Source organism: Mobula hypostoma, chromosome 4 (assembly GCF_963921235.1).
Source record: "Mobula hypostoma chromosome 4, sMobHyp1.1, whole genome shotgun sequence".
NCBI classification, from domain to species: Eukaryota; Metazoa; Chordata; class Chondrichthyes; order Myliobatiformes; family Myliobatidae; genus Mobula; species Mobula hypostoma.
Window position 1 is genome coordinate 135,571,761 of NC_086100.1, and position 18,203 is coordinate 135,589,963.

Here is an 18,203-nt window from a genome sequence, read left to right on the forward strand (position 1 = left end):
CTAACACACTGATCTAGTCATAAAGAAGGCAAGATAGCGGTTATACTTTATTAGGAGTTTGAAGCAATTTGGCATGTCAACAAATACACTCAAAAAATTCTATAGTTGTACCATGGAGAGCATTCTGACAGGCTGCATCACTGTCTGGTATGGAGGGGCTACTGCACAGGACTGAAAGAAGCTACAGGAGATTGTAAATCTAGTCAGCTCCATCTTGGGCACTAGCCTACAAAGTATCCAGGACATCTTTAGGGAGTGGTGACTCAGAAAGGCAGCGTCCACTATTAAAGACATCCAGCACCTAAGGCATGCCCTTTTCTCACCATTATCATCAAGTAAGAGGTACAGAAGCCTGAAGGCACACACTCAGCAATTTGGGAACAGCTTCTTCTCCTCTGCCATCCGATTCCTAAATGGACTTTGAAGCTTTGGACACTACCTCACTTTTTAATATACAATATTTCCATTTTTGCACATTTTTAATAATCTATTTAATATATGTAATTGATTTACTTGTTTATTTATTATTATATTTTTTTCTCTCCCTGCTAGATTATGCAGCAGTCCCCAACCACCAGGCTGCGGACCGGTACCGGGCCACAAAGCACCTGCTAACGGGCCAGGAGGAAACGATATGGGTCAGCTGAACCCCTTCCGCATTCCCTGTCATGCACTGTTGAACTTGAACATAGGGTTGCCAACTGTCCCGCATTTGCCAGGACATCCCATATATTGGGCTAAATTGGTTTGTCCCATATTTCCCCCGCTAAGGTCGAGCGTTCCTATGAAACCTTTTGTGCCGAAATGGCATGAAGCGAAGAAGCAATTACCATTAATTGATATAGGAAAATTTTTTGAGCGTTCCCAGACCCAAAAAATAACCTACCAAATCATACCAAATAACACATAAAACCGAAAGTAAATAACATTAACATATAGTAAAAGCAGGAATGATATGATAAATACACAGCCTATATAAAGTAGAAATAATGTACGTACAGTACAGTCAGGAAGATGAAGGCAAAACCGAGAAAAATCAGCACATACGCGCATGCGCATATTAGATGCGCACGTCACACATGCGCACACAGGTGCCCGCGCAAGGCTTCATGGTCATGGTAGTCTTTCCTGGGGTAAAATGTCCCGGGATTTGACTGCTACTTTTGTCCCTTATTTGGGAGTGAGAAAGTTGGCAACCTTAACTGTAAAAGACATGTCGAGGTGAGTTTATCCCGACTTGAACACCACCACCCCCCCCCCGCCCCCGGTCGGCCGGTCCGCAAGACTATTGTCAATATTAAACCGGTCCGCGGTGCAAAAAAGGTTGGGGACCCCTGATGTATTACAGTGAACTGCTGCCACTAAGTTAAAAAATTTCATGTCACATACCCGAGATAATAAACCTGATTCTGATTCTGATGCGGTGGTGTGCTGGGGCAATGGCATCAACACAAGAGATGCCAAAATCCTCAATAAACTGATTAGAAAGGCTGGCTCTGTTATGGGTGTCAAACTGGGCACACTGGAGACTGCGGTAGAACAACGGGCCCTATGGAAAATCCTGGCATTTCTGGACAATATATCTCACCCTCTGCATGCCACCTTGGATGAACAGAGGAACACTTTTAGTAATAAACTAAGACAACTGCACAGCTCCAAAGAGTGCTATCTGAGGTCATTCTAACCCGCAGTCATTAGGCTCTATAATGAATCTACCTATAGCCAGAGAAGTAATGAGCCCCTCCTGTTAGATTGTTTCTGGTAACATATTTTATTCTTTCTACTTCTCTTCTAATGTTTATACTTGTGCACTTGTAATGCTACTGTGACACGGTAATTTCCTATGGGATCAATAAAGTATCTATCTATCTATAACAGGGGTCCCCAACCTTTTTTGCAACGCGGACCGGTTTATTATTAACAACATTCTTGCGGACCGGCTGACCGGAGGGGAGGGGGGTAGGGTTGCCAACGGACAAGAGTAGCAGTCAAATACGTTGTGTTTACCCCGAGAAAGACTACAATGACCATGAAGCCTTGCGCGGGCACCAGTGTGCATGCGTGTACATGCCGAAGTTTTTTCTACAAACCGTTCTTGGCAATTCTGTTTGGGGTGGGGGTGTTAATCACGCCCGGAATATAGGTGATAAGTGGCTAATACACTCAATTTCGTTTCTAAAAGGGTTTATCTAATGAATTTAATATTAAACACACAGCGCATATTTTCCTCGCATGAATATAGTGATAAGTCAATTATCAGGGGAGCTTAAGGTAAGTGTTGAACGAACTTCCAGTAGAAGTGGTAGAGGCAGGTTCGATATTATCATTTAAAGAAAAATTGGGTAGGTATATAGACAGGAAAGGAATGGAGGGTTATGGGCTGAGTGCAGGTCGGTGGGACTAGGTGAGAGTAGCGTTCGGCACGGACTAGAAGGGCAGAGGTGGCCTGTTTCCGTGCTGTAATTGTTATATGGTTATATAAGTCACTTATAAGTCAGTAGCATCATAACATTTTAAGTAACGTTTGGATATTAAACACACAGCACATATTTTCCTCTTATGAACATATAAAATCATTTCAACACACCAATATCGCTGAATCAGTGGGAGCCCTGGGCTGAATACTTGTTCCCTGCAACAAGACGGTGCCATCGAGGGGTGATGGGAGACAGCGATACTCGAAGGGGGTTCCTTATGTCCAGTCTATTTCGCAATTTAGTTTTCGTTACATTCATTGCAGAGATATGTTGGAAACGGAAGCAACGTTTTCAGTGCTTTTGTGGCTATCTCAGGATATTTACCCATGACTTTGATCCGGAATGCCGGCAGAGATGTTATGTCAAACATAATTTTCAGCCTGCCGTCATTTGCAATCTCGAGAAGTTGATCTTCTTCCCGCACTGACATGGATGACGCACGGGTAATGACCTTGCCTGCGTTCAAGCTCAACAGTGGGCGTGACAGGGAATGAGGAAAAGTGCAGCTGACTTCTATCACCAAATCATATCGATTCCTCACAGCCCGGTAGCACATGCTTTGCGGCCCGGTAGTTGGGGACCACTTATCTATAAGGGGAAGTCTGTTAGCATTAAAGTAGCCAAAATAATTCATTCTTAAATTTCATGATGATTGCATTCAAGATAAGTGATTCTTGTCTTTAATGAATTTATTGCTGGAATAATTTTTCATTTATTTTATTAAAACAAGCCATGGATGGCTTGGAAGAGGTTCCGGCAGAGACAAGAGGTCCAGTAATTAAGAATAGCCATAGCCATAAAGAAATAGTTGAGATAAAAATCAAGAGATAGGGCTAAAATTATATTTTCCTAATTGGAAAGACATTAGCAGCAAAATTGGACTCGATTTCCTGATGCTCAATTTGGCTCCAGCTTCATAAAACAGCAGTGGTCCTTGTAAATTATGCACCTGACTGCTGTCCATCTTCATATAACACTGATGTGATCTCACCTCTGCAAAACTTGTCAAAGATGATCCAGCTAATACCTTGTATCAACCGCATAGCATCGAGCTTCAAACTGAGTAATATTCCGTCAAAGCCACAGAAAGTGCCTGGATTTGGATTATGGCTCCTACTTACACCTTTACTCATCATTTCATTCCTGTGCCTGAGTAGTCAGTAGTTCTTCTGGGCCCTCAATATGTTACAGAGGGAGTGGGGTGAGAGGGAGTTGGGGGGGAGTGGTACTACCAATCACAACAACCTGCCAGAAGGGATAATGACTGCAGAAGGGCACCGGCCAGAAGGTAATGTCCAGCAAGCGAGCCAAAGGAGTAGGTGTTTGTGTGCACCAACAACAGCAGAGAGTTCAATTTTGGCTCACTCAAAGCTCTGGATATGAGTTTGGGTGAGTAGGGGCAAATAACATTTCCTGTCTCTGCACATGATCATTGAGCACATTAAGGAACCTTGCATAAGCATCTATGTACATTTTAGATTTGTACAAATTCTGTCTGCATCCTGCCTCCAAAAAAACAGTCAAATTTAAATTCCTGATTGTCCCTAATTCTGAGATGTAATTCTAACAATACGTCCCAATTTGCTGCAAATACTACATTAGGAAGGTGACAGATGAATACTCAGGAAGAGATGGATTAAACTCTGAAAGAAGCCAGCATCGAATTTGCAAAGCTTCACCAACATTGTCTCATTGTCTGCTTCCTGTTGTGGTAGACTGCACGCACTTCAACTGGAGAGCTCCACTGCAGAGCCCAGAGCTGTACTGGAATATCAAGGAGCTTCATTCATAAATGTCCAATCACTCTGTGGGAAATGTTGCCTTTGAACTATACTATCTTGTTATTAGTGGCAGCAGTCTGTGTGAAACAACTGGCAGGCAACATCAAGGCCATTGTTTCAGTAGCAGTGTGAGAATAGGAATGCTGTCACCCAGAGAAAGGACAGCCAATTTGTGCTCCATTGAACATTGCTGTGTCTTATCAAACTAATACCCTGTCATCAGATCGATTGCTGGGAAGTTCAGTGAAGTCCAGGGTCATGATGATGGAAGTGTGTTACACCAAGTCTCTCAAATTTTGAGAGAGTTCTTAACTGAGACATCAGCCAGCAATTGTTACATAATGATTGGTTGCACATGCTAATATGACTAACATATTTTTACCATCCTGGAAAGGATGGTGTCCAGGCTATGTACAAAGCACTGAGGAAGGCACAAGCCTGACTCATCATGTTGCTTGCCATTGTACAACTGCTAATCTACAACTTTCCACCTAGAAAGCAGGTGGTTACTGAGTAAGAGATTATTTTTATTTGAAACTGGGAGCTATAGACACTTTGCAACCTACAGAGCCAGAGCAGTGTCACTGGGCAGATAGGTCAGAAGGAAAAGACAGCCAGGGTGGCCTTTCCACAGAGGGCAGAGCTTACATGAGCTCCACTCCGGTCATCATTGGTGAGATAACCCTGATGTGAACGCAGAACAGGATGTGTGATAAATTGGTTTATTATGGTTTTTTACTGTGCCTCATACAGCCACTCATCAAAACCAGTTCATGAAGGGCTTACTTTTTGCCATTCTGAAGTCACCAACAATGGAGCACTTTTCCTTCAAGCAAGAAAACAAAATTTGTTTTTAACATTTTCACCATATTTAATACAATGCCGTCACTAAATATATCTTGTCTTCTCTTCCCCTTTTAACACTCAAATGGTATCACTTCTCCATTCCATCACTCCCAGTACTTCCTCCCTTTTCTATAGCATCATCCCATGCAATTTCACCACCAGACATTCCAACGTGCAGGGCCTCATCACTCTATGGGTGGTTATGAGCCTGAGCTAGCTTGCCCTTTGTTTAAATTTCTATCTCACTCTGACCTCTCTGTTTTTGATACCTAAACTGTTATAAACTTCACAAAGCAACAATGCATCTTTTAATTCAGCACTTCACAGGTTTCCAGAGCAAGTATTTAATAACACTGTTCCCATTTTCATGGACTGCTGTTGATGTTATTCCCATTTAGACTTCTTCTATACTCATCTTTAGTTTCTTTACCCATCTCTTTATCAACCACTTTTGCCCTTTACTGTCAGACATCTCACTGTTTAATCTCTCCTATAATAGTGCAATAGTTCCATTTAATGTGGAATTATTAAATGCAGTGCGTAAAAAGAGCTATCTTTCAGTCAAGTCTGCATTCAAGATTTAAAAAGCAGAACTTCAAGCCAGTTTTCGCTGAACTGAACAATCCACACCAGGGGTGAGTGAAAAGAGCTACTTTTTAAGCAGGAGAGTGATGGAGATTTTGAAGGCAGAGTTTCTCTGTAGATTTTTCTGAGTTGAGGAGTGACCAATCAGCAAGAGGGATTCATTAGAAAGGGCCAATAAAAATCGCTCAGGTGCAAGTGGAGAGGCCACTCTTTTGGAGTGTGCCAGTGTTTAGAGTGGCTTTCGGGCATCAGGTTTGGGTGAGGTACATTGTCTTGTAAATTTCTCTCTCTCTCTCTCTCTCTCTCTCTCTCTCTCTCTCTCTCTCTCTTTCTTTCTCTATACCTCTCTATTTCTCTCTATCTCTCCTTATTTGTTCATTTTTCATCTGTTAGGGCATAGTAGATTAGTAAGAATTGCTCCAGGAGCAGTGTTCTGTACTCTATGTGGGATGTGGGAAGTCGGGAGACCGCCAGTCTCCAAGATAAACATACCTGCACTAGGTGCATAGAGTTGCCGCTCCTGAGAGAATGAGTTAAGGCAGTGGTCCCCAACCACCGGGCTGCGGACCGGTGCCGGGCCGCAAAGCATGTGCTACCGGGCCGCGAGGAAACGATATGATTTGGCGATATGAGTCAGCTGCACCTTTCCTCATTCCCTGTCATGCACTATTGAGCTTGAATGCACGTGAGGTCATTACGCACGTGTCATTCATGTCAGCGCGAGAAGAAGATCAACTCCTCGAGCTTGCAAATGACGGCCGGCTGAGAAGCATGTTTGACATAACATCTCTGCCAGCATTCTGGATCAAAGTCAAGGCTAAATATCCTGAGATAGCCACAAAAGCACTGAAAATGCTGCTTCCATTTCCAACATTTTTCTGCGAAGCGGAGTTTTCTGCATTGACTGCAACGAAAATTAAATTTTGGAAAAGACTGGACATAAGGAACCCCCTTCGAGAATCACTGTCTCCCATCACCCCTCGATAGGACCGTCTTGTTGCAGGGAAACAAGCCCAGGGCTCCCACTGATTCAGCGATATTGGTGTGTTGCAATGATTTTATATGTTCATACGGAGAAAATATGTGGTGTGTTTAATATCCAAATGTTACTTAAAATGTTATGATGCTATTGACTTACTTATATAACCATATAACAATTACAGCACGGAAACAGGCCATCTCTGCCCTTCTAGTCCGTGCCAAACGCTACTCTCATCTAGGACCGACCTGCACTCAGCCCATAACCCTCCATTCCTTTCCTGTCTATATACCTATCCAATTTTTCTGTAAATGATAACATCGAACCTGCTTCTGCCACTTCTACTGGAAGTTTGTTCAACACTTACTTGAAGCTCCCCTGTCCTCCCCTGATAATTGACTTATCACTATATTCATGTGAGGAAAATATGCGCTGTGTTTAATATTAAATTCGTTAGATAAACCCTTTTAGAAATGAAATAGAGTGTATTAGCCACTTATCACCTATATTCCGGTCGTGATTAACACCCCCCCCCGAACAGAATCGCCGAAAACAATTTGTAGAAAGGAGGGGGGGGAGAGAGATCGGTAGGTCACGCATGCACACTGGTGCCCGCGCAAGGCTTCATGGTCATTGTAGTCTTTCTCGGGGTAAACTCAACGTATTTGACTGCTACTCTTGTCCGTTGGCAACCCTACTCCCCACCACCATCCCCCCCTCCCCCCCGCCGGGTCGGCCGGTCCGCAAGAATATTGTCAATATTAAACCGGTCCGCAGTGCAAAAAAGGTTGGGGACCCCTGAGTTAAGGAACTGGAGTTGTAGCTCGATGACTTTTGACTCATACAGGAGAGTGAGGAGGTGATAGACAGGAGCGACAGGGAACTGGGTGACTGACAGGAGAAATGCATAGCTAGTTCAGAGTACACCTGTGGCCATTCCCCTCAATAATAAGTATACAACAACTTTAAGTGGTATTGAGGAGGATAACATACTGGGGGAAGCCACAGTAACCAGGTCTCTGGCAATGAGTCTGGTGCTGTGGCTCAGAAGAGCAGAGAGGTGAAGAGGACATTCCATAGTCAGAGTAACAGAGCTGAGATTCTGTGGATGCGACAGAGACGCCTGGATGGTATGTTGCCTCTCTGGTGCCAGGATCGGGGAAGTCTTGGATCAGGTCCACAGCATTCTCGAGGGTGAGGGTGAGCAGCCAGAATTCTTGCTGTATATTGGCACCGATGACATAGGTAGACAAGATGAGGAGGTCCTGAAGAGAGATTTTTAGGGAGCTAGGTAGAAAGCTGAGAAACAGGACTTCTAGGGTAGTAATCTCTAGATTGCTGCCTGTGCCATGTGCCAGTGAGGGCAAAAATAGAACGATTTGGCAGGTGAATGTGTGGCTGAGGAACTGGTGCAGAGGGTAGGGTTTCAGATTTATGGATCATTGGGATCTCTTCTGGGGAAGTTATGACCTGTACAAAAGGGACATGTTACAGCTGAACCCAAGGGGGTCCAGTATGCTTGCGGGCAGGTCGGCTAGAGTTATTTGGGTGAGTTTAAACTAATTGGGCAGGGGGACGGGAACCAGAATGATAGTGCTGAAAGGTCTGAAGGTAGATAAGTCATCTGGACCAGACGGTGTACACCCCAGGGTTCTGAAGGAGGCAGCTGAAGAGATTGCAAAGGCATTAGTAATAATCTTTCAAGAATCACTAGATTCTGGAATGGTTCCAAAAGACTGGAAAATTGCAAATGTCACTCCACTCTTCAAGAAAGGAGAGAGGCAGAAGAAAGAAAATTATAGGCTAGTTAGTCTGAACCTCAGTGGTTGGGAAGATGTTGGAGTCGATTATCAAGGATGAGATTTCAGGGCACTTGGAGGCACATGATAAAATAGGCCATAGACAACATGGTTTCCTCAAGGGAAAATCTTGCCTGACATATCTGTTGGAATTCTTTGAAGGAATAACAAGCAGGATAGACAAAGGAGAATCATTTGATGGTGTGTATTTGGATTTCCAGAAGGCTTTTGACAAGGTATCACACATGAGGCTGCTTAACAAGCTATGAGCCCATGGTATTACAGGAAAGATTCTAGCATGGATAAAGCAGTGGCTGACTGGCAGGAGGCAAAGAGTGGGAGTAAAGGGAGCTTTTTCTGGTTGGCTGTCAGTGAATAGTGGTGTTCCACAATGGTCTACTTTGTGATTCTTTTTATGTTATATGTTAAAGTTTGAAGACAATACGAAGAAAGTCGGAGGGTCAGGTAGTTTTAAAAAAAGTAGTACAGGACTTGGGCATATTAGGAGAATGGCAAAGAAGTGGCAGATGGAATACAATGTCATGCACTTTGGTAGAAGAAATGAAAGTGTTGACTATTTTCTAAATGGAAAGAAAGTATTTTAAAAAACTAAGGCGCAAAGGGACTTGGGAGTCCTTGTGCAGGATTCCCTAAAGGTTAGTTTGCAGGTCAAGTCTGTGGTGAGGAAGGCAAATGCAATGTTAGCATCTATTTCAAGAGGATTAGAATATAAAAGCAAGAATGTAATGTTGAAACTTTATAAAGCACTGGTGAGGCCACACTTGGAGTATTCAGATGAGTTTTGGGCCCCTTGTGTTAGAAAGGATGTGCTGAAACTGGAGAGGGTTCAAAGGAGGTTCACGAAAAAGATTCCAGGTTTGAACGGCTTGTCATATGATCAGCATTTGATGGCTTCAGGTCTGTATTCGCTGGAATTCAGAAGAATGAGGGGTGAACTCATTGAAACCTATCGAATGGTGAAAGACCTTGGTAGAGTGAATGTGGAGAAGATGGTTTCTGTGGTGGGAGAGTCTGAGACCAGAGGACACAGCCTCAGAATAGAGGGGCATCCTCTGAGAATGGAGATGAGGAGGAATTTCTTCAGCCAGAGAATGGTGAATCTGTGGAATTGTGGAGGACAAGTACGAGGGGTGATTAATAAATTTGTGGCCTAAGGTAGAAGGAGTCAATTTTAGAAAACCTAGCACACTTATTTTTCAACATAGTCCCTTCCTGCATTTACACACTTAGTCCAGCAGTTGTGCAGCATACAGATCTTGGACCTCCAGACAGTGTCCACAACAGGGGTGATGGATAAGTTCGTGGCCTAAGGTAGAAGGAGATGAGTTATACAGCTCTCGTTACATGCACGTGTGCATGCAGTTCAATGCTTTGGGTGATTATGCAGAAAGTTTGAAGTTAATAACTCATCTCTTTCTACCTTAGGCTACAAACTTATCAATCACCCCTGATGAGTTATTAACTGATGAGTGATGAGTATGTAAATGTAGGAGGGGACGATGTTGAGAAATAAATGTGCTAGGTTTTCTAAAATGGACTCCTTCTACCTTAGGCCACAAACTTATCAATCACCCCTCGCATGTATATACAGTATATATATATATACTTAAGGTGGATAGATTCTTGATTGGTCAGGGCTTGAAGGAATACTGGGAGAAGGCAGGAGATTGGGGCTGAAAGGAAAATTGGATCAGCCATGATGAAATGACAGAGCAGATTCGATGGGCTAGATGACCTAATTCTTATGGTCTTGATGTCAGAGGGTATATTAAATATATAACCTGAAATTCTCACACTCTACATAAATCCTCAAAACAGAAGAAAACCCCCCAAAGAATGAATGACAGAAAGAACACAGGAACCCCAAAGCTCCCTACCCCCTCCCACACACCAGCAGCTGCAAGCAACATCAACCCCCCCACCCACTTATTCTAGCACAAAGCATCAACATTCCCACCACCCACCAAACAAGCAATGGCAAAGCCCCCAAAGAGAGACCATGGTCTACAGTCCATCAAAAACTAACTGTTCACTCCAACATTTCAACATCCCACATGCGCTCTCTCTCACAAACAAGCGAGAGACAGACACTGCTCCTTCCACAGCAAAGGGGAGGCAAACAGTTGTGATTTCAATGTTAATCAGTCTGAGACGTTGCTTTTTATTTCAAGTTCCCCGACTCGAGAATCGTCAGCAAACTCTCCCTCACCACTCTCACTGTTCTGGCTTCCGCTACACTTAGTTCGCAACACTGGTGAGAATTCATGTCCACAGGGCCACCCGATTTCACGCCAAACCTGGACATACCGAAATGCAGCTGATTGGCGAGCTCCAAGAACGGAAACACCCCGCCATGCAGAACCACAATTTTGAGTCCCACTGTGGATCAAAGACCCTGATAAGACCAGAGCCACCTTGAGAAAGAAAATAGAGACATTAGAATAGGAAGAATTCAACTGTTTCGCTGATGAGCTGGGAGAAGGCACTCCCTGGCACTTTCTTTAGCTCTGCCCAACGACCTTCCTTTACTCCTTCCCCTTCCTCTTCCTTTCCTTCCCAATGTATAGTTCATCATAAGTTATTAAATAATAAACCTCTCCCATCTCTGATGTAAGATCATGGACCTAACTTGTCAGTTCCATTGTTATGACATGATCAGCAAAGTATTTTCTGCAACATCCTATAAAACATGACTGTTCTGTTCTTGCATCCCTAACAAAATACAGTTACATAGATTTACAGCTTGAAAAGAAGCCCTTCCTTCCAAATTATTGTGCCTTTTATCTTTTACTCAGGCAGCGGCTCTAATTCCATGTGCTTGTTTTATTTCTATATCCTTTCATTGGCCTTCCCATTGACCATCTACCTAGCCATATCTGAAACATTAAATGTGGTTGCAGCTTTGACCATTGATCCCTGCTGCCTATTCCATAATCTCCAATCCATTCTAAATCATTTGTGTTTATATCTCCTTGTTCTCAGTACTGCTTTGACTAGAAACTATGTATTTCTGTTTGTTCTGTTCATTCCTTGACAATTTTAAAGTCAACACTCAATCTTTTAAAAACAATAGGTCATTGGGTTCCTCAGGTCTGCTCTGTCATTCAGTTAGGTCATGGATATCCCTGTGCCACAAATCCACTGTCCTGCCTAATCACAATATTCATTGATCACTTACAGTAGGTCACTTGGTCCTCGTGCCTGGTTCACCACTCATAGCAATCTTTTGCTTCCGCCTACTTTCCTACACTAGCCATGTGTTACCTGATTCTTTTAAAATCAAAAATATATAAATTGCTGAATTGAATTTACACTTGGCAACTGAGCCTTCATAGCCTTGATCAGTGGAGAATTCCAAGGATTTAGTACTCAGTGGATGAAGAGATTTATTTTCATCAATATCCTGAAGACTCTCCTTGCCTTGAGGTTATGACTCTTGCTTCTGTATTCCAATGTTGACTAGGTTCAATGGCTGAAAATCCATTAAAGAATTCCAAAGATGCTCAACTCTCCTCATTAAAAATAATCTCCTTTTCCCTGTCCTAACTGCCAGACACTTATTGACCGCTCCTCAGCACCAGATTCTCCATGTGAGAAAACAGTCTCTCAAGCGTTCACTCTGTCCATCCATTTCAGAATGTTGTATACCCAAAGGGATTCAATTAAAGTGAGTCTAGACCAAGATTACTTAGTCACTTTTCATAAGACACTCCCCTCATCTCTGGAATAAATGCGCTAAAATATCATCGCTTGGGTGCAAGTGCTGAACAAGATCCCCTCCAAAATTACACAAAATTGGTCAAAATCCAGTGGAAAATCATGTTAGGGTAGTTTACACCCAGAAAAAAAAAATGCTAAAGAGAAACTTATACAGCTTCCAAGAGGATCCCACTAAAAACACAGCTACCTTATAAAAGCACACTAATACAAATACTGTACATCTCACACACACACACACACACACACAAACTATTATTCTATCCTCACTATATACAATGTATGTAGCCCATTTTCATGCCTCATCACTTCCCTGCCAAAGTGACCTCTCTCTTGCATCTTCCATAGGTCTCCAAGGCAATGAAAAGTCAACTCAATGTCCTCCACCTCCTCCATATGACCTAAAATAATGAATGGGCTTTCTGCACAGTCATGGGCCCTTCTAAAAGCTCTTCAAGTGCACTTCTTCAAGTCTTAAGTTCCATTTCATGTTAATATGAGCAAAAACATAGACTGCACATTTGAGTGTGTGCCAGATATCAGGAAAATGTCAGACATCTGAATGTGAATAATACCTAAAGGTGCCTAGACCAATTTCACGATTGACGCAATTTCATTCAGAAATTATCACCAGAGTGATTTACCTGCTTATATGTCCTTTAAATGTTGTAATTGTCCCTGTCTCTATGATTTCCTCTAGCGGCTCTTTCCATATACCTGCCGCCCTCTGTGTGACAACTTGCCCGTCAAGTCCCCTTTGAATCTCCACACAGAAGGCGGTGAATGTCTGGAACCAGCTACCAGAGGAGGTAGTGGAGTGGATACAATTACAATGTTTCAAAGGCATTTGGACAGGTAGTTGGATAGAAAATTCATAAGACTTTATGACACAGGAGCAGAATTAGGCCATTCAGTCCATCGAGTCTGTTCTGCCATTCCGTTATGGTTGATTTATTATCCCCTTCAACCCCATTCTCCTGCCTTATCCCTCTAACTTTTGATACCCTTACAGATCAAGAACCTATCAAATTAGTTTGTTAGTTAAGCCCATCACTCCTACCAGGGCTTAGGCCAATGACAGCAAGTCATCAGAGTCCTCTGTCCTGGACCAATCTTTTAAGTTGCCCCTCGGTGTAACCCATCGTCTTGGTATCAGCTTCAGTATGGCGTTGCCAGGTGTTCTTTGGCAGGCCTCTCTTCTGCTTTCCCTGGGGATTCTACTTTAGCACTTGCCTGGTGATGTTGGTACGAAGCTTACGCAGCATGTGTCCTAATCATCTTCTTCTTCATTTCCTTAACTCTTCTTCAATATTAAATATTTCCAAAAATTTGGCCTCCACAGTCATCCACAGAATGAATTCCCCAGATTCACCACCTTCTGGCTGAAGAAATTCCTCCTCATCTCTGTTCTAATTGTGGCGCGTGGCCAAGTGGTTAGGGCGTTGGACTAGTGATCTGAAGGTCGTGGGTTCGAACCTCGCCCGAGGCAGCGTGTGTGTCCTTGAGCAAGGCACTTAACCACACAATGCTTCAGTCTACCCAGCTGAGAATGGGTACCGGCAAAAATGCTGCAGGTTAACCTCATGATAGACTGGCGTCCTATCCGGGGGGGGGAGTCTCATACTCTCAGTCGCTTCTCGCCAAGGAAACTGACATAAGCACAGGCCTGATGGGCCACAAGGCTCGTGACAGACAGATCTTTAATCTGTTCTAATGGGACATCATTGGACTCTGAAACTGTCCCCTCTGCTCCTAGACTCTCTCACAATTGGACAAATTTGCTCCACGTCCCCTCTATCTTATGGGCCTAATGCAGGTCAATAGAATTAGCCTAGAAAGGCATCTTGGTGGGCATGGATGAGCTGGACAAAAAGGTTCATTTTCTTTGCTGTATAATTCTTTTATAATGATAATATCCAATCTTCAAAGTCATCTTGTTTCCTTCCAGGGGTTCCCTGCTACTGGTCCATGTCATAAAAAGAAAGGTTGGGAACCCCTGCAAGCCTTATTTTAGTGAACACAAAACTCCCTGATATAAAAAGGGCAATACTGAGAGAGATAGACGTAGACTGGATAATTCATATGCATAAAAATGCACCGTCGGTTTCAATGTCCCAATTTCTTTTGTTGATGCATGCAACCTACTTACATACTTGGGGCTGAAGAGTTGAGTCCATCGCATTGCCGATTGTGGAACCTCCCATCACCGAGAGAGGGCGGCTCCGGTTGCCCTCTCCAGGCTTCTGCTGCCGAAAATGAAGGAACAATTATCTACTCCAGTACCTGTCAATATTAATCTAAACACGGTGTCACATAGCACATTGCTTTCAAAGACTTAAATCAGCTCTCTTGGTATACTTTATACAGTGGTTTCGGGCCGCTAGCATCCACTTATTCTGAAGTTTCATGGTGCAACTGAACTGGCGACGTGTGATCTCAGAGCGATGACACTCCGGGACACTGAATACATGGAGCGGTGCCGTGAGAGCAAAAAGAGGCGGAGCCGTCCTGGGTATTCAGTAGGAGCACACCTAGGACAAGTTCAGTTCCAGACATGGTGATGGCTCCCCGTCCTGCCTTTCAGTACAGTCTCAAAGCTGAGCTGCAACAGTGCCGGAAAGCCCAGAGCGGCAGCGACGCACGGGTCGCTGCCGGCGCTCAAGAACTGGGAGCCGGATACTCCTGGCAGAACACTGTCCCTGCGCTGCTAAAGGGGTGAGTCCCACAGCTCGTTGCATTTCCTTGTTTAAAACTTATTTCCTTTTCCCTCGTTTGGCCCTCTTCATTTACCAATTCGGCTCTTTTCCTTTCTCGTGATTCACTTTCGTTCGCCCTCTGCATGGCCACCAGGATGTGTCCTTCATCAACGTAATGCTAACGAGGTACCGTTGATCTTGGAGAAAAGTCGGGCATTCAGAAAGTTTCCGTATAAAATAAGACAGGCCAATACGCTGTGTTCAGTGAAAATGACTTAAATGCCCAGAATTAAAATTACTTTTCCTGCAATTATTGATGAATAGTTATTATTGCAGAGATTATTTTTTAAAATGTTGAAGGAAATGTTTTTTTTCGTAGAAATCCGAGAGAACTGCAGAAATTAGTAGAACTAGAAGACGTGCAAGTTCTGAGTGAGTACGATGAGAAGGGGCACACGCTTGTGCACTGGGCAGCCCTGACAGGGTCCAGATCTCTCCTGAGTTACTTAGTAGACTTGAGGCTTCCTTTGAATCTCCCCAGCCGCTCGGAACCGGCGCAGCGACCTATTCATTGGGCTGCTGTGAAAGGACACATCACTGTCATAGACATATTGCTGCAAGCCGGCGTTTCGTTGGATGAGAGGGACCAGAAAGGATGCACTCCCCTGATATTAGCTTCGCAGTACGGACACGTTGCCCTCTGTTGTTACCTAATGGGGAAGGGAGCCAGTCTCCAAACCTGTGACAGCCAAGGTGACAACGCATTACACTGGGCAGCCTCTCAAGGTGAGGTAACAGCTTGAATCTGCAATATACACATAGCTAAATAGTTACATATATATCACGGCTTTTTCCTTTTGTAAAGCTCGTGTTGGACTCCGGGGGGAAAATCCAGTGAAGTTTTGATGATTTACAGCTAAAGTGACTACTAATAATATTTTTAAAACAACTGTTATGAGGGATGTAGCGTTGATCGGATAGCTTTTCAATGCAATCAGAGATATTGAGCTACATTTTCTACCCCACGGAAAAGCAGTTTATATATATGTATGTGTGTGTGTGTGTGTATAGTACTTAATGTTAAAGTAGGAAATAGATTTGATGAGATCTGTATGTATCGTTTGAGCTGATGTTCTTCCCGCCTGGTGTTCTTACAAAGGATTACTAACGCATGTCTGCCCCTAAACCATACCCCTCATATAACCTAGGAACACTTAAAAAAACATGACGGCATGGAGTATTTTGTTCTCCGTTGCAAGGTCTAGAAAAGCTGGTTTGGGACTGTAATTTTTTGATACATTCAGAGTTGAGCTTCCCAGGGCATGGCTGATGTCAGATACAGAAAGGCAAGTGGTTTTGTTTGCTGCTAGTAAACAGTGAGAGCAGGAAGCATGTTGGAGAAAAAAAGAAATAAAAACAGAAATTATTTAAAAACAAACATAATAAGTTCATTTTTATGGCCTTTTGGGAGGCCGAGAGTTACAATATGCTTATAAATTTGTTCTTACTTTAGATTACACATGGACATTATAACTGCCAGGTCGAGACACAGACCCCTGCGATCAATGTCATCATATCACACAGTTATATGATGCAGCTCACCTGGACAGAAATAATAATAATATCATTGAGTGGAGTGAACATGGATTATAAAAGGGGTATGATTTTTGACTAATTTTGGAATTTGTTGAGAATGTATCTAGTAAATTAGACAAGTTAGAATTATTGGATGTGATGAACTTGGCTTTTCAAAAGGTTTTTGATAAGGCCCATGCAAGGGGTTGGTCAATAATGTTAGAGCACATGGAGCTGGGGTAATCTACTAGCATATATATATAGGGATCAGTTAGTCTCATGAGACCATGGATTTGCGCCTTGGAAGGTTTCCAGGGTGCAGGCCTGGACAAGGTTGTATGGAAGACCAGTAGTTGCCCATGCTGCAAGTCTCCCCTCTCCATGCCACTGATGTTGTCCAAGGGAAGGGCATTAGGAACCATACAGCTCAGCACTGGTGCCGTTGCAGAGCAATGTGTGGTTAAGTGCCCTGCTCAAGAACACACACGCTGCCTCAGCCAAGGATCGAACTAGCAACCTTCAAATCACGAGATGAATGCCTTAACCACTTGGCCACACACCAATAATCTACTGGCATAGCTTATTTATTAATGGGGTACAAAGTGGGAATTAACAGTTCCTTGTCAGGTTGACAGCTGTGACTGGTGAGGTACTGCAGTGATCCCTTTCGGGGAACAAAGACTTGCAATTTATATTGGCTGAGGAACCAAATGTAATATTTCCAACGTTGCTGATTACACAAAGCTTCATGGGGAGTGGGCAAAAACATGGCTGATCAAGCACAACACCCGGAAAGTGCTGGAGGAACTCAGCAGGTCTATGGAAATGAATAAACAGCTAACATTTCAGGCCAACACCTTTCTTCAGGAGTGGAAATAAAGGGGGATGATATCAAAATAAAAAGGTGGGGAAGGGGAAAAGGGATTAGCTAGAAGGTGATGGGTGGGAAAGATAAAGGGCTGGAGAAAAGGGAATCAAGAGAGGAGAGTGGATAATGGAGAAAGGGAGAAAGAGAGGCACCACGGGGAGGTGATAAGCGGGTGAGAAGAAGAGGTAAGAGACCAGAATAGGGAATAGAAGAAGAGGGAAAGGGAAGGAAAAAATTACCAGAAGGAGAAATTGATGTTCATGCCATCAGGTTGGAAGCTACCTAGGCGGAATATGAGGTGACGTTCTTCCACCCTGAGAGTGGTCTCATCATGGGAAAAGAAGAGCTCATGGACAAACACGTCAAAATGGTATAGAGGATAGGAATTAAAATGGTCGGCCGTGGGGACATTTTGTTTTTGGTGAATGGAATGGAGATGATCAATAAAGCAGTCCCCCAATTTATGTCAGGTCTCTCCAGTGTAGAGGAGGCCACATCAGGAGCACTAGATACAATATGAACTGCAACAGATCCACCAGGAAGGACTGCTTGGAGCCCTGAATGGAGGTAAGGAAGAAGGTGAATGGGTATGTGTAGCATTTCTGTCACTTGCAGGAGTATATTAGTGGGGAGGGATGAATGGTCAAAGGAATTATGGAAGGTGTGATCACTACAGAAAATGGAGAGTTGGGGGAGGTAAAGATGTGTTTGATGGTAGGATCCTGTTGAAGGTAGTGGAAGTTGTGGAAAATGATGTGTTGGATGTTAAGGCTCATGGGATGGTAGGTGAAGACAAGAGGATCTCTATCCCTGTTAAGGTGGCGGGAATTTGGGGTGAGTACGTTTGTCCGGGAGATGG

The 18,203-nt window shown here is 43.5% G+C and overlaps 1 protein-coding gene across 1 annotated transcript in view; it reads left to right on the top strand.

Moving 5' to 3' along the window:
• Positions 1-14,756: 14,756 nt before the first annotated feature.
• LOC134344936 (uncharacterized) overlaps positions 14,757-18,203 on the top strand; it is a 92,052-nt gene continuing 88,605 nt past the window's right edge. The window contains exons 1-2 of the mRNA XM_063045068.1: positions 14,757-14,920; positions 15,281-15,687. Of these exons, the coding sequence (XP_062901138.1) occupies positions 14,760-14,920; positions 15,281-15,687 (568 nt within the window). The 5' untranslated portion in view covers positions 14,757-14,759. The remainder of the gene's footprint in view (positions 14,921-15,280; positions 15,688-18,203) is intronic.